General features: G+C 40.4%; 1 protein-coding gene across 1 annotated transcript in view; it reads right to left on the bottom strand.

Annotated features, from left to right (window-relative positions):
* opn5 (opsin 5) overlaps positions 1-16,577 on the bottom strand; it is an 81,282-nt gene that overhangs the window by 16,533 nt on the left and 48,172 nt on the right. Inside the window, exon 6 of the mRNA XM_059981242.1 lies at positions 8,718-8,965. Coding sequence (XP_059837225.1) covers positions 8,718-8,965 — 248 coding nt within the window. The remainder of the gene's footprint in view (positions 1-8,717; positions 8,966-16,577) is intronic.

Below are 16,577 nucleotides of genomic sequence, written 5' to 3'. Positions count from 1 at the left end.
CATTTACAGCTTCCGCAGTTTTCTTTTGATTTTAAGCTCCTTTCAAGTTCAGCCACTGTTGCAATGTAGGCAACAACACTCAAGTGACGCACCAAACTTATGCATGGGAGTATCTTGCGAACAGCAAATATCGCTACAGAAGCTGATGAGGGGCGTGAGATGAATGTAGGAGCTTGATGTTTACCTGAGTGTTATCTTCTTCTAAGGACAGTACTTCTAACATCACTGGACTGAAAGTCAGCTTTGATTTTTGTACTTAGGTTTCTTGCGTGGGGCTTCAGTCCCACAGTCTTTTTATTCAGAGATAGAATTGCCGACAGTCAAACTGCAGCTGACACTAGACGTCAGATCAAATAATCCATGAACAGAAAATGAATTATTATGACCATAGATTTTCTTTTAAGTAGAAATCCTGCCTCATTTTCACCCAAGAAGCTAAATTAAATGAGCAAATACAGATTTAAAGGCCTGGCACATTTTGAAGTCATTACAAATGCTACTAAGGATATGCAAACGCACCTGCAACAAGAAAATTGTTGAACTCTTCTAATTATTTCACTCAATTTGGCAAATAGAATTGAGAGGGTGTCTATGGAAGTTATGGAGTAAAAGAAATTTGATTTCAGCTTTTAGCCTTTAGTCAGCTGCTGGCTTTTTTTTATTAAATATTCTTCCAGCAGTGGAATGATCTGTTTGTAAGTTAGGAAGATGCAGCAAAATGTTAAAGTTTTACAGATGCAGCACACAGTTGTGTCACTTGGAATTTTAACATTCCAAGCATTTATTCGAAGAATAACCTATAGACGAAATGAATTTATTGGAAAACAAAAAAAAAGTCAAAGTGCACCTAAATAAACTATGAGGAAGCAGGATGAACAAAGGAAAGGCAGTGGATGTCATTTACTTGGATTTTCAGAAGGCATTTAATAAGGTGCCACACAGGAGGCTGTTTAACAAGATAAATTCCCTTGGCATTACAGGAAAAATGCTGGCATGAATAGAGGAATGGCTGACAGGCAGGAGGCAGTGAGTGGGTATAAAGGGGGCCTTTTCTAGTTGACTGCCAGAGACTAGTGTTGTTCCTCAGGGGCCAGTATTGGGACCGTTACTTTTCACATTGTTTGTCAATGATTTAGACAATGGAACTGACTGCTTTGTAGCAAAGTTTGCAGATGATACAAAAGCAGGCGGAAGGGTAGGTAGTGGTGAGGAAGCAATGAGGTTGCAGCAGGGTTTAGACAAATTGGAAGAATAGGCAAAAAAGTGGCAGATGGAATAGTGTTGGTAAACATATGATAACGTATTTTGGTAAAAGAAACAAAAGTGCAGGCCATTATCTAAATGGGGTGAAAATTCAAACATCAGAGGTGCAGAGGGACTTGGGAGTCCTCATGTAAGACTCCTAGAGGTTTAATTTACAGGTTGAGTCTGTGGTAAAGAAGGAAAAATGTTGGCATTTATTTCAAGGGGAACAGAATATAAAAGCAAGGAGATAATGCCAAAGCTTTACAAGGCATTAGTCAGGCCACACTTGGAGTATTGTCAAAAGTTTTGGGCTCCATATTTCAGAATGGAGAGAGTCCAAAGGAGTTTCACGAGTATTATTCCAGAAATGAAAAGGTTAATTTATGAGGAGCTTTTGACGGCTTTGGGTCTGTACTCACTGGAATTCAGAAGAATGCGTGGGGATTTCATTGAAACCTACCGAATATTGAAAGGACTAGATAAGATGGATGTGGAGAGGATGTTTCCTGTGTTGGAGGTGTCCAGAAGTAGAGGGCACAGAAATTGAGGGGCAACCCTTTAGAACTGAGGCAAGGAGGAATTTGTTTAGCCAGAAAGTAGTGAATCTGTGGAATGTTCTGCCACAGACAGCTGTAGAGATCAAGACTTGGGTATAGTCAAAGCGAAAATTGATCATTTCCTGATAGGTCAGGGTATCAAAGGTTATGGTGAGAAAGGAGGGGTGCGGGGTTGAGTGAGATCTGGGATCAACCATGATGGAATAACAGAGCAAACAAAATTGGCTGAATGGCCTAATTTTGCTCCTATGTCTTAAGGTCTTATGATTCCTTTAATATCTAAATATCTGTTGATCTTATTCTTCAATTTTATCAGAAACTGACCTTTTTAAGCAGGTAATTCTATAGATTAACCATCCTTCTATTTCCTCGCATCTCTGGTTCCATAAGTCCCCAGCCAGGTGAACCCTTATTTACCCTGCCAAGCCTGGTAAACGCTAGAGAGTGTAGGCTCAGTCTCTGTAACCTCTGAGAAGCCAGGTTCCTTATTCCTGGAATTATATGATAAACCCTGACCTCTCTTATCCTGCAAGGACGGAAAGAAGAGGTTCCTAATCTGCCACTTCTTTTGAAGATTAGCTCTACTTGTCGCATGTACATCAAAATATCAAAACATATAGTTAATGGCATCATTTGCATCAAATCAATCAGCGAGGGTTGTGCTGGAAGCCCCCAAATGTCACCACGGTCTCAGTACCAGCATAGCATGTTGTGTATTTAATATTTCAGTAGAATCTGAGGAATATTGCTTGGTTAAGCATTCCTTTTTGTTTAAATAATTCATTATGGGTTATATGTAAAAATACGTGAATCGCATACATCATAATGTAACCAGGTGATAAGTACGCATCTCGCCTAAAGTAAGCATGAAGTTAAACACGTTATTCTGGACTTCCTTGCAAAACGTTTTAAGCTGGAAGACAGTTCAAAGAGCTTCGGGAAAGCTGCAAGTATTCGCCTTTTTTACGTATAAAGAACCAGAATCTAATCTGTGTGCATTAAGGTTATCACAAGAACATAAAGTGGAAGGCAAAAAATTTGCAAAAGTAGATGCACAGACCAAAACCCAGCTGGATGAATGGAAGGCCAGAAAGAAAGGAGTCAATGGAGATACAAAGACAGATGATGTTGTGGATGAAGAAACCAGGAGGAAAGATCAGATCATGAAGGGAACAATAGAAGGATTAATCAGAGAACACTCAAGTGAACTAAATGTACTTTGCCAAGGTCAAGATGCACAAGCTAGAAAGAAGAAAAAGAAAGAGAAAGAGGGGGATGACACAGTGCTATGGAAATGGAAGAGAATTTACAAAATCTAATTTCTCAAGAAATTAGTCAGTTCAGAGATATTCACAAGAAACTTGAAGAAGGAAAGCAAGAAAAAGAAAGACAAGAAGTTGGAAAAAGAGAGAAGCGATAGAGAGGAAAGATTAAAAAAAGGGGGAAGAAAAGTGTCCAGAGCTGTTAGAACCACTTCCTGTGGTTTCAGAGTCAACTCCTACAACCACCATGGAGGAGGGCTCAGAACCTGAGATTGTTTCACAGCCACAAGTCTCACCTGCCAAGCAGAGTCTGGAAAGGCATTAACCTGTAAGAGTAGGGAAGTCTCCACAGTGATTAAATCTTTAGGCCTGAATGGGACAATTCAAAATTTACAACGCTGTAGGTGTTATATAGCATGCTGTGTATACCTTTGGGATGCATTCTATACTGAGTTAGAGTTTATAGCTAAGCAGGAAGGAGTGTTGTGTATTTAATATTTCATTAGTAATTGAGTAATATTGTAGATATACTGTATTGTTTGATTATGCATTTTTGTTCGCTTAATAATTCATCATGGGTTATATGTAAAAATAAGTGATTTGCATATGTCATGACACTACCAGGTGATACGTGCACACCTCACTTCAAGTAAACACCAAGTTAGGTTCATTATTCCCATCTCCCTTGTTTTTATTTCAATTAGTTTTTGTTTTGGATGTCCATAAGGTAACACCTTATCCTGCAGGGAAGGAAGAAGAGAATCATGGAGAGAACTAATCCACCACTTCTTTTAAAGATCAGCCTTATTCGCCACGTGTAAATCAAGATGTTGAAACACACAGTAAAATATGTCATTTGTATCAAGTCGACCTAGCATGTCCAAAACTTACTAAACCTAACCATAGGTCTTTGGAATGTGGGAGGAAACTGGACTACCTTTTCTACTCTGTTTAGTTCAATAATATCTTCTCAATATTGAATTGATGATTGCTACACCATACTCCTGCTGCTTACTTCACAGGCAACCTCAAACCATACCCACAAACACAAGGGATTCGACAGTTGCTGGAAATCCAGAGCATCACTCACAAAATGCTGGAGGAACTTGGCAGGTCAGGCAGAAGCTATGGAAAGGAATAAAAAGTTGATGCTTCATGCTGATACCTGACGAGGGATCTCAGCTTGAATCCTTTACTCTTAAATACCTTTCTACATATGCTGCCTGACCTGCTGAGTTTCTGCAGCATTTTGTGTGTGTTACTCTCAAACTATACCTTCCTATCTCTGAAAGGCTTCTTGCTGCCATCAGTAAGGATCAGCATTTTCCTGCTGGCCCTTCCAAACCCGGCATCACATCACAAAACAATATCTGTGCAGTATTACTCCAATAGGGCACAGTGTATTGTATCAGTTGGCATGACACTATTACAGCCCAGGGCGTCAAAGTTTGGAGTTCAATTCCTATGTCCCCGTAAGAAATTTTGTATATTCTTCTCGTGAGTTTCATATGGGTGTTCTGGTTTCCTCCCAAAGTCTAAAGATGTATTGGTTAGTACAGTAGTCTAATTGGTCATCGTAAATGGTCCTGTGATCAGGCTAGGTTTAAATCAGTGGGTTGCTAGGTGGCACAGCTTGGTGGGTCATAAGGGTCTGTTTGGCAGTGTATTTTAAACTTAAAATAAAAATATCTCCAAAAGCATGAGGTGAAATTGATTGCAGTTTATTTTCCAAGTACCTAAGATTGCTCAAGAGACATAGTGATAACCTAAGGATATATATAAAATTCCGTGCACCCCACGTGTAGCTCAGTAATGAAACAACCTAGAAGTCTGAAATTTTTCATGTAAAAAGGATGTGCAGTACACTCCTAGTTTCTCTAGAACCCCCATGGGGGATAGCCATATCCCAAAAGGGGTCTGTCCAATTTTAATTTTCTCCACTGAAAGTTTAAGATAATGTTTCAGATTCACATTTGAGGTTCTAAATATTTGGTTGGATCTGACTTAAATACTTTGGTCTTCTTGAACAACAAAGGGAACCTGAAACACCGTGCATCAAGTACATTGTGCATTGCAGGCTACTCGAATCAGTTTGAAGAATTTATCCAAGAGGAAGAGCCAAATTCAGCGAGATACAAAAGAAATACCTCAGATCCTATTACGGAGGCTGCTTAAAATGACCAAGGATATTTTTTAAACAGATGCTGGAAATCCAAAGCAACACACACAACGTGCTGGAGGAACTCAGCAGGTCAGGCAGCATCGATGCAATGAATAAAACAGTCGACATTTCAGGCCAAGATCCTTCCTCGGGACCTTCTCTCTTTTTTTGGAGGCTTCTAGCAGAATGAGTTAAATTTTCCTTATTTATCTACTCTTGGCTAAAGCTCAAAAACAAAGCAAGATTGCGTTGGTAAGGTCACCATCAGGCATTGCTTCAACAGGGGTTAGCTTTTAAACTATCTTGATATTGCTAGTTTGACATACATGTAGACCAAGATGTAACATTGTTCGGGGAATGTCTAAGGCAAACATTTTAAAAGATTGTAAACTTACTGACTAGGATGAATGCACAACATCTCACAAAGCAGCCACTTAAGCTTTTAGTCCAATATTGCAAGGTTACAGACTCAATAATAAATTAATCTCTGAGAGAGTTTGCTTCAAATTTGGAAATGGGAAAACTAAACTTCAGACCCAACAGGAATTTTGCAATATCTTTAGGCCAAATTGTTACCTCACTTCATGATCTGATGTAAACTGTTTTCCCATTATTTCACTCAACACTGATTTTAAAATGTTGCGTGAAAGAACAACTTTAGCACAAAAAAAAACATGCAATGCATGCTATGAATAAAGATCATCTTTGGAAGCCCCTGGCCAACCTGTAAATATACTTCTTTTGACAGTGTGACGGGCATTGAGGAGGCTGTGGAGAATTTCAAAGCTCTCTATCACCACCTGGTGGCAAACTAACATAAGTATTTCTAGTCATAAAAGATTTATTTGTCACGTGTACATCGAAACATACAGTGAAATGCATTTTTTGCATCAAATCAAATCAGTAAGGGTTGTGCTGGGGGCAGTCCATAAGTGTTGACTCACTTCTGGTGCCAACGTAGCATGCCCCGAACATTTGAACACTAAACCTAACTACGGTTTTGGAATGTGGGAGGAAAACACACTTGGTTACAGGGAAAGCAAATGTGCTAACTGTGTCTGTGCCGCCCTCAAAAACTTAGATCTACCTATACTATTGTAACACGCTGTAAGGTTTCACTGCTAATGTAATGGCCTCTCTGCAATGTTTCGCTGCTAATGTAATGGTCTTTCTGTAGCAGCAGTGTTTGGGTTATGATTGGAGATAACGGGGGCTTTGGAATGTGCGCCATCTAATGAGAGCCATGCTGTTTCTTTCTTGTGGGGCTGACAAAAGGGATTCGCAGTCTTTTGTTGGTGAGAGGAGGGGAGAGAAGACGCAAATGGATAGAGTTGGTAGACCGCCGGACAGAGTGGGTGGAGCGAGGGTCCGAGGGCCGGTGATGTTCAGAGGAGGTTGACAAGGAACAAATGGATGGAATCGTGAGCTCCATCGTTGAGCATTAGACTGTTTCATGAGAATGGGCCCTTTTTCTTTCTTTGTTTCTTTACTAACCCTATACTCAAATTAAGAATTATAAAGCACAGTCGTTTAATTGCACATTGTGTACTGTTTGTTATTACGTAGTACTGATTTGTAACAACGGAACACATCACACAGTATCCACCCAAACAAGATTTCTCCAGTTTGGCCGGCCTGGAGGCTGTCTTCCCCTAGATTAATGTCGCTAGCCGAACCAGAGGGTTACACTATGTAACAGCATTGGATTATCAGTTCAAACCTTGCTGCCACATGTAAGTAAGACTGCAATAATGACTAAGTGATGTTGGGGAAAATACCTTCATCCCTCAGATACCAACGTTATCACCTGATCTACCTTTTCAATTCAAGCATCCTCAGTGTCCCTATGACCTTTAACAAGCTGGAAGTAAAATCATTAAAAGTTGTTGGTGTTAATCTTGAGATTTAGTGTTTTTCACATGGTCAGCTATATATATGGCTTGCTCCAGAGCTGAAAACAAAAATAATTTATACACTTCACACTGGATTCAAAGGAAAGAAAATATCAAACACGAGAAAAATTTGTCGATGCTGGAAATCCAGAACAACACACACAAAAGGCTGGAGGAAATCAGCAGGCCAGGCAGCATCGATGGAAAAGAGTGAACAGTCAACACTTTGGGTCAAGATCCTCCATCAGAAAAATATAATGGATTCAAAATCATTTCCTCATAGTTACATAGTTATGTACCTACTTAAAAGTAACTATATTACATGCAAAGTTTGTATGCATATTTATTTTTAGTATGCATGTTTTGATTAGAAATATTAAACTATATAATTCTAATGGCCTAATTAAATCATTCATGGAAAAAACTAAAGCTAAAGTATAGTAGTTGGGATGTAATGTTAAAATTGTACAAGGCATTGGTAAGGCTGAATTTGGAGTATTGTGTACAGTTCTGGTCACCGAATTATAGGAAAGATATCAATAAAATAGAGAGAGTACAGAGGAGATTTACTAGAATGTTACCTGGGTTTCAGCACCTAAGTTACAGGGAAAGGTTGAACAAGTTAGGTCTTTATTCTTTGGAGCATAGAAGGTTGAGGGAGGGCTTGATAGAGGTATTTAAAATAATGAGGGAGATAGATAGAGTTGACATGGATAGGCTTTTTCCATTGAGAGTAGGGGAGATTCACAGAGGACATGATTTGAGAGTTAGGGGGCAAAAGTTTAAGGGTAACACGAGGGGGAATTTCTTTACTCAGAGAGTGGTAGCTGTGTGGAATGAGCGTCCAGTAGAAGTGGTAGAGGCAGGTTCGGTATTATCATTTAAAGTAAAAATTGGATAGGTATATGGACAGGAAAGGAATGGAGTGTTATGGCTGAGTGCAGGTCAATGGGACAGGTGAGTGTAAGCATTCGGCATGGACTAGAAGGGCTGAGATGGCTTGTTTCCGTGCTGTAATTGTTATATGGTTATATAGATCAGCTTTCTTTGTCACAGGTACAATATATCAAAACAGTGAAGCATGCAGTGAATTGTATCGTTCATGTCAAATCAAATTAGCAAGATTTTTGCAGGGCAATCCACAGTGTTACGACACTTCTAGCACCAACATGGCATGCCCACAACTTACTGACCCTAACCGTACATATTTGGAATGTGCGAAGAAACCGGAAAACGTGGAAGAAACCCATAAGCAGCTTAGAGATGGTGAAAGGAATTGAACCCTGATTGGTGGTGCAATTGTGTTACATTAACCACCATGCTACTATACTGCTGCATGGCTTAAATTACATACTTGAATTAATTTTATTCCTCTTACAAGGAATTTCATATAACCTACTGTAAGTGCATAAGGAATATCATACAACCTAGCTCTAAATTCAGGGACATAACTGCAGTTATCATGATGGAGTTAACAATAAAAGTAACACCAGGTACAGCACTGAATATGGTAACCATGCCTCATCAACACCACCATTGATCAGAGATGTAAAGCTCAGCCCAATAAATCCAAATGTTATTCTATCACCACAATATTTACCATGTATTCCTGTCCGATGTCTTTGGATGTGACGATCGGAGGCAGCCGCAGATTCTCTCATAGCTACATCGACAGTCAATGACTTGATATATGATGGGATTATACATTGCTGCTGACTTTGCAAATAGAGTTGGTACCAAAGAAGCTTTAATTGGCACGGAGTCAGGACTTCCAAACGCCGACCAGATCGATACAACTGCATACGGAATCCAAGCAATCAAGAACCCTGCGCATATTAACATTGCTACCTAATATGAAAATAAAACAAACATGTTTATTAAATCAAAATCTCACTGCATACAAAATTTGCAATACTTAATGGGAATAATATCAGACTCTGTGAATTTGGACCTGGCTGGTCCAGAGATTTGACAGGACATTTCTATTTCTATGAGACAACAAATAGACATTTGATGATATTTCAACCTGAAATATTAGCACTGTTTCCCTTTCCAATGGTGAAGCCTGGCCTGCTGAGTATCTCAAGATATTTATGGCTTAGGTTTGGATTTCTAGCATCTGCACCTTGCTTGGACCTTGAACTCTGATCCATGGCTTTTCCATAAGACTGTGAGCATAAGACATAGGAGGAGAACTGGCCATCTGGCTCTTCGAGTCTACTCCGCCATTCAGTCATGGCTGATCCTTTTCTCTTCTCCTCCTCAACCCCAGTTTACAGCCTTCTCCCCGTAACCTTTCATGCCATGTCCAGTCAAGAACCTACACCCAATGACCTGGCCTCCACAGCTGCTTGTGGCAACAAGTTCCACAAATTTACCACCTTTTGGCTAATGAAATTTCTCCGCATCTCTGTTTTGAAAGGACGCCCCTCTATCCTGAGGGTTGTGCCCTCTTGTCCTAGACTCTCCCACCGTTGGAAACATCCTTTCCACATCGAATCTGTCTAGGCCTTTCAACATATGAACGGTTTCAATGAGATCCTCCCTCATCCTTCTGAATTCCAGCGAGTACTGACGGAGAAACATCAAATGTTCCTTGTATGATATACCTTTCATTCCTGGAATCATTCTTGTGAACCTCCTCTGAACCCTCTCCAGCACATGCCAGCACATCTTTTCTAAGATCAGGGGCCCAAAACTGTTCAAAATACTCAAGCTGAGACTTCACCAGTGCCTAATAAAGTCTCAGCATCACATCCTTGCTCTTGTATTCTAGCCCTCTTGAAATGAATGCTAACATGGCATTTGCCTTCCTCACCACCAACTCAGCCTCTAAGTTAACCTTTGGAGTGTTCTCCCAAGTCCCTTTGCATCTCAGATTTTTGGATTTTCTACCAGTTTAGAAAATAGTCCGCACATTTATTTCTACTACCAAAGTGCATGACCATGCATTTTCCAACATTGTGTTTCATTTGCCACTTGCTTGCCCATTCTCCTAATCTGTCTAAGTCCTTCTGCATCCTGCCTGTTTCCTCAACACTACCTGTCCCTCCACCAATCTTCAACCAACCAATCATCTGCAAATTTGGCAACAAAGCCATCTATTCCATCATCTAAATCATTTATATACAACACAAAAAGAAGTGGTCACAACACTGACCCCTGTGGAACACCACTAGTCACTGGCAGCCAACCAGAAAAGGATCCTGTTATTCCCACTCACTACCTCCTACCAATCAGCCAATGCTCTAACCATGTTAGTAACTTTCCTGTAATACCATGGGCTCTTAACTTGGTAAGCAGCCTCACGTGTGGCACCTTGTCAAAGGCCTTCTGTAAGTCTAAATATACAACATCCACTATATCCCCTTTATCTATCCTACTTGTAATCTCCTCAAAGAATTCCAACAGGCTTGTCAGGCTGAAGGAAACCATACTGACTTTGTACTATATTGTCTGGTGCCACCAAGTACTCCATCAGCTCATCCTTAACAATTGACTCTAACATCTTCCCAACCACTTAGGACAGGCTATCTGGTCTATAATTTCCTTTCTGCTGCCTTCCTCCTTTCTTAAAGAGTGGAGTGACATTTGCAATATTCCAGACCTCTGGCACCATGCCAGAATCCAATTATTTTTGAAAGATCATTTCTAATGCCACCACAATCTCTAACACTACCACTTTCAGAATCTTTGGGTGCAGTTCATCTGGTCCGGGTATCTTCAGGTATTTTCGATCATGCAGTCCCTGCAAGTGCAGTTGAATGTGTGAGTTACATTTGCAGAGCTTCCATGTTGAAAAGCCAAGGTAGTTGGGCTCTTTATACATCAATATGGTGAGCTTTAATGACATTTGAAAACCTAATGAAGAAAGAGCTCCCTTTGATTATATGAAAGGCATGGAAAATAGCAAATTCTTCAATTTGCAGACCTACTTTTAAAATCCTATAGTGTGAATTATCAGGCATATAAATGTGAAAATCTTCCTTCTGCTTTAACTACACATATTAGAACTGCTTACTGATTTTAATTGATTTAGTATGACTGACAAAAATTATACTTTCATGATTCAGAGAGTATACTGGAGGACGTCAGCTGCTATAGAAATTAGACCTGTATAAAGGCCTTCATGTTATATTAATTATAAACTACATCTAAACAAGCAATACATTATACAATGCCACAATACAGTTGGTATCAATATGTTTGTACTTAATGGAAATTAAAATCAAATTCCTGCTGTTCTATATCACTCTTAAAGTAACATATCGGTACATATAATCAACAATGTTGTCAGGGCACTGCAGAACAGAAACAGGACTGTTGGCCCAAATTTCCTGCACTCAGATACATGCAGTTTAAATGAGTATTTCTTTCCCTGCTTTACTGTGTTCAATCTTGCTCCTGCTGGCTACTGGGTTATCCAAGCACCATGAGTCGCATCCCTAAATGGAGTATCCCAGCAACGGTGCACACGGTCTGGTGCAAGGCATGCCACACCAAAATGGTACAGCTTAACACATGGTGTATGGAGGGTTACGGTCCAGTGGTGGTTGATGGGACGAGGATAAATAACAAGTCGGTATGGACTAGCTGGACCAAGGGTTCTGTTTCTGTTCTGTTTGTTCTATGTCTCTAACATCATTTCTAATATCCTCCCTGATCAAAAAGGTGACACCCTCTTCTCGCCTAGCTGTATCTCAGTCATATCAGTAACATCTGCATCCTTGAATTCGGAGCCAGTCCTACCCTTCTCTCAGCCACATTTCTGTCATCCCAGTCCTCAGAGCCAATCGACACTCTCAGCTTGTCTGCCTACCAGTTAAATTACCGGTACATGCATTCAAATAAATGCAGTTTAAACTGGTATTCCTTTCTCTGTGTTTCCTTGTCTCTGCCTATCCTGGTTACTAGATGTGCTCTTGCTGGCTTCAGGGTTATCCTATAACTTGGTCCTGACCAAAATCCCAATCCTTCCCAATCTAGTTTAAACTCTCCAGTGTAGTACTAAATTACCCTGCCCCTCTCTGATTCAAGTATTACCTAAGAGATCCTACTGGTCGAAGAACCCTTTCCCTTGCACCAGCTCCTTAGCCACAAATTCCTCTGGGCTATGCTTCCATTTCTGACCTTGCTAGCATGCAGAACTGGGAGTAATACAGGGATTACACCCCTGAGATCCTGGTTCTTATCTTTTGACCTAACTCTGTATATTCATATCTGCAGGACCTCATCCCTTGCTCTACCTATATCAAATATAGGATTGGTCATTCTGTATAGCAAAAACATGGTTAAACTAGAAAGAGTGCAGAAAGGACTTCAGAACATGAGGAATAGGAGCCTGAGTAGGCCAACTGGCCCGACAAGCCTGCTCTGCCATTCAAGAAGATCATGGTTGATCTGACCATGGACTCATCTCCACCTACCTGCCTTTTCTGCATAACCCTTAATTCCCTTATTATGCAAAATTCTATCTAACCTTGTCTTAAATATATTTCCTAAGGTAGCCTCCACTACTTCATTAAACAGAGAATTCCACAGATTTACCACTCTTTGGGAAAAGCAGTTCATCCTCATTTCTGTCATAAATTTACTCCCCCAGATCTTGAGGCTATGCTCCCTAGTTCTAGTCTCACCAATCAGTGGAAACAACTTTCCTGCCTCTGTATTATCTATCCCTTTCATAATTTTATATGATTCTATGAGATCTCCTCTTATTCTTGTGAACTCCATTGAGTACAGTCCCAGGCGACTCAATCTCTCCTCATAGTCTCAACCCCTCATCTCTGGAATCAACCTGGTGAACCTCCTTTGTACTGCCTTCAATGCCAGTATTTCCTTCTTCAAGTATGGAGACCAGAACTGCACACAGTACTCCAGATACGGCCTCATCGGTAGCCTGTATAGTTACAGCATAACCTCCCTGATCTTAAATTCAATCTCTCTAGCAATGAAGGCCAACATTCCATTTGCCTTCTTGATAGCCTTCTGGACCTGCAAACCAACCTTTCGCAATTCATGAACAAGCACTCCCAAGGCCTTCTGCACAGTAGCATGTTGCAACTTTTTACCATTTAAATAATAATCTGATCCTAAGTGGATGACCTCATATTTACCAGCATTGTACTCCATCGGCCAGATCCTTGCCTACTCACTTAACCTATCCATATCTCTCTGCAGACTCTCCGTATCCTCTGCACAATTTGCTTTCCCACTCAATTCAGTGTCATCAGCAGACTTAGATACGCTACATGGTCCCCTTTTCCAGATTGTTATTGTATATCGTGAATAGTTGCAGTCTCAGCACCAACCCCTGAAGCACACCACTCACCTCTGATTGCCAACCAGAGAAACACCCTTATATCCTAACTCTCTGCTTTCTATTGGTTAACAAATCCTCTAACCATGCTAGTACATCACCCCCTACTCCGTGCATCCTTATCTTATAGATAGGTCTTTCATGTGGCTCCTTAATGAACATTGGAAATCCAAGTAAGTAACATCCATCTGTTCCCCTCTATCCACTGCACTCATTATATCCTGAAAGAACTCCAGTAAATTTGTCAAACAGGACCTGCCTTTGCTGAATCCGTGCTGCACTTGCCTGATGGATCCATTTCTTTCCAGATGCCTCACTATTTCTTCTTTAATGATAGCTTCAAGCATTTTCCCAATTACAGATGTTAAACTAACTGGCCTATAGTTACCTGCCTTTTACCTACATCCTTTTTTGAACAGTGGCATGACATTCACTATCTCCCAATCTGCCGGGTCCTGCCCAGAGTTCAGAGAATTTTGGTAAATTATCACCAAAGCCTCTACTATAACCTTTGCCATTTCTTTCACTACCCTGGGATGCATTCTATCAGGACCAGGGGAATTATCTATCTTTAGGCCCACAAGTTTTCTCAGCACTATCTCTTTATCACTATTGTATCGAGGTCCTCACCTCCCATCGCATCCATATCATCTCTTTTCGACATGTTAATTGCATCCTCCATCGTGAAGACCAACACAAAATAATCATCAGTCATTTCCTCATTACCCAATATCAATTACACTTTTCTCAATCTCCAACGGATCTACATTCACTTTAGCCATCCTTTTCTGCTGCATATAATTATAAAAACTTTTACTATCTATTTTTTATATTTTGTGCTAGTTTAATTTGATACTCTATTTTCCCTTTCTTTACTGCTCACTTAGTGGCTCTTTGTTGCTTTCTAAAGTTTTCCCAGTCTTCCAGTGTCCCACTACTCTTGGTGACTTTATATGCACAAGCTTTTACTTTGATGGTAACAGCCTTTTCCTCAAGACTCCAAAATTAGGGGGAATAGATTTAGGGTGAGAGGGGACAGATTTTAAAGAGACATGAGGGGCAACTTTTTCATGCAGAGAATGGCAAGTACATGGGATGATCTGCCAGAAGAAATGGTTGAGGCAGGTACAAATGTCGTTAAGGAAGCACTTGGACAGGTACTTAGATGGATGGGGTTTGGAGGAACCTGGGCTAAATAGTGGAAATTGGGACCAGCTGGCTGGGCATCACGGTCTGCATTGACTCGTTGGGCTGAAGGGCCTGTACTCATGCAGTATTGCTCTATGATTTCATAAACTTTTTTAATTCAACAATCGGTATTTTAATTGAAAATAATACTCCACAAATTGAAGAATATTTGCAGGACTTTCACAAAGTTGCCTTTAAGTCTCAAACTAGGTTTGTGGTCATACTTAGAAACTCACACAAAATGCTGGAGGAACTCAGCAGGTCAGGCAATATCTATGGAAATGAATAAACAGTCGATCTTTTGGGCCAAGACTGGAAAGGAAGGAAGGGGGGAAGATTGTGCCAGCAGGTTTCACGTGCTATTTTTCCACCTTTATGATACTTAGGGAATATTGTATTGGAACAAGACAGAGTTCCTGACATGGCTATGTGTGGATGAATTGGCAAGAAGAGCCTACTGATTAGAACCACTATGTTTTCTCTTCATGATGTGCCAAGGTGTGAGCTGCTGAAGGTTATTCCTACTCCTTCATAGGGAATCGTGCCAACTCCTCGCCCCATTTCCTGTCCTAGTCAATACCAAACATTGAAACATATCAAAAAAAATCTGAAAACAGAAGAACGCTATCAGAAAAAAATCTAGCTTGTATTTTAATAAACAAATATTACAATGAAAAGAATTATTAAGAAATGTTTTGTCTCTATGTCTATTTACAGAGGGAGAAATCTAAGGTGATTAGAGCCCAGAATCTTCCCGGAACTTCCAAGTTTTTTCCATGTAAGCATAGAGAAGGCTGTCCACCTACAGGCAGGTGCATTAACATCAATTAATCAATGCATGCTCCTTGAATGATCAGAATTTCCTAACAATATCATTCTTTTTTTTTCAATCTGATTCCTAAAACTATACTGCTAAACAGAATTCCATGGTTTATGACCTGATTCTGATTCTGAATCTGATTTGAATAATATATGAAGTCATGCAAAACATTCCCACTAAAGTTTGGACCATAAAACTATAAGATATAGGAGCAGAAGTAAGCCATTCGCCCTATGGAGTCTACTCCGCCATTCAATCATGGGCTGATCCAATTCTTCCAGTCATCCCCACTCCCCTGATTTCACCCCATACCCTGGCTAATCAAGAACCTATCTATCTCTTCCTTAAATACACCCAATGAGTTGGCCTCCGCAGCCATTCCTGGCAACAAATTCCTCAGATTTACCACCCTCTGACTAAAGTAATTTCTCCGCATTTCAGTTCTGAAGTCGTGCCCTCTTGTCCTAAAATCCCCTACCATGGAAAATAACTTTGCCATATCTTGATGTTGTGGGGGTGGAACCGGACTCTCTGACAGTGGTGTCTGGAAAGAGGATGCTGTCCAAGTTGCATGCCATCTTGGACAATGACTCCCATCCACTCCATAATGTACTGGTTAGGCACAGGAGTACGTTCAACCAGAGACTCATTCCACTGAGATGCAACACTGAGCGTCATAGGAAGTCATTCCTACCTGTGGCCATCAAACTTTACAACTCCTCCCTCAGAGTGTCAGACACCCTGAGCCAATAGGCTGGTCCCGGAATTATTTCCACTTATTTACTTATTATTATTTAATTATTTATGGTTTTATATTGCTGTATTTCTACATTTGGTTGGTGCGACTGTAACAAAACCCAATTTCACTCGGGATCAACAAAGTGTGTCTGCCTGTCTGTCGAATCTGTTCAGGCCTTTTAACATTTGGAATGTTTCTATGAAATCCCCCCTCATTCTCCTGAACTCCAGGGAATACAGTCCAAGAGCTGCCAGACATTCCTCATACGGTAACCCTTTCATTCCTGGAATGATTCTCGTGAATCTTCTCTGAACCCTCTCCAATGTCAGTATATCCTTTCTAAAATAAGGCGCCCAAAACTGCACACAATACACTGTGTGGTCTCACGAGTGCC

The sequence above is a fragment of the Hypanus sabinus genome, chromosome 10, assembly GCF_030144855.1.
Source record: "Hypanus sabinus isolate sHypSab1 chromosome 10, sHypSab1.hap1, whole genome shotgun sequence".
NCBI classification, from domain to species: Eukaryota; Metazoa; Chordata; class Chondrichthyes; order Myliobatiformes; family Dasyatidae; genus Hypanus; species Hypanus sabinus.
This window is presented reverse-complemented; position numbering and strand designations above follow the sequence as displayed.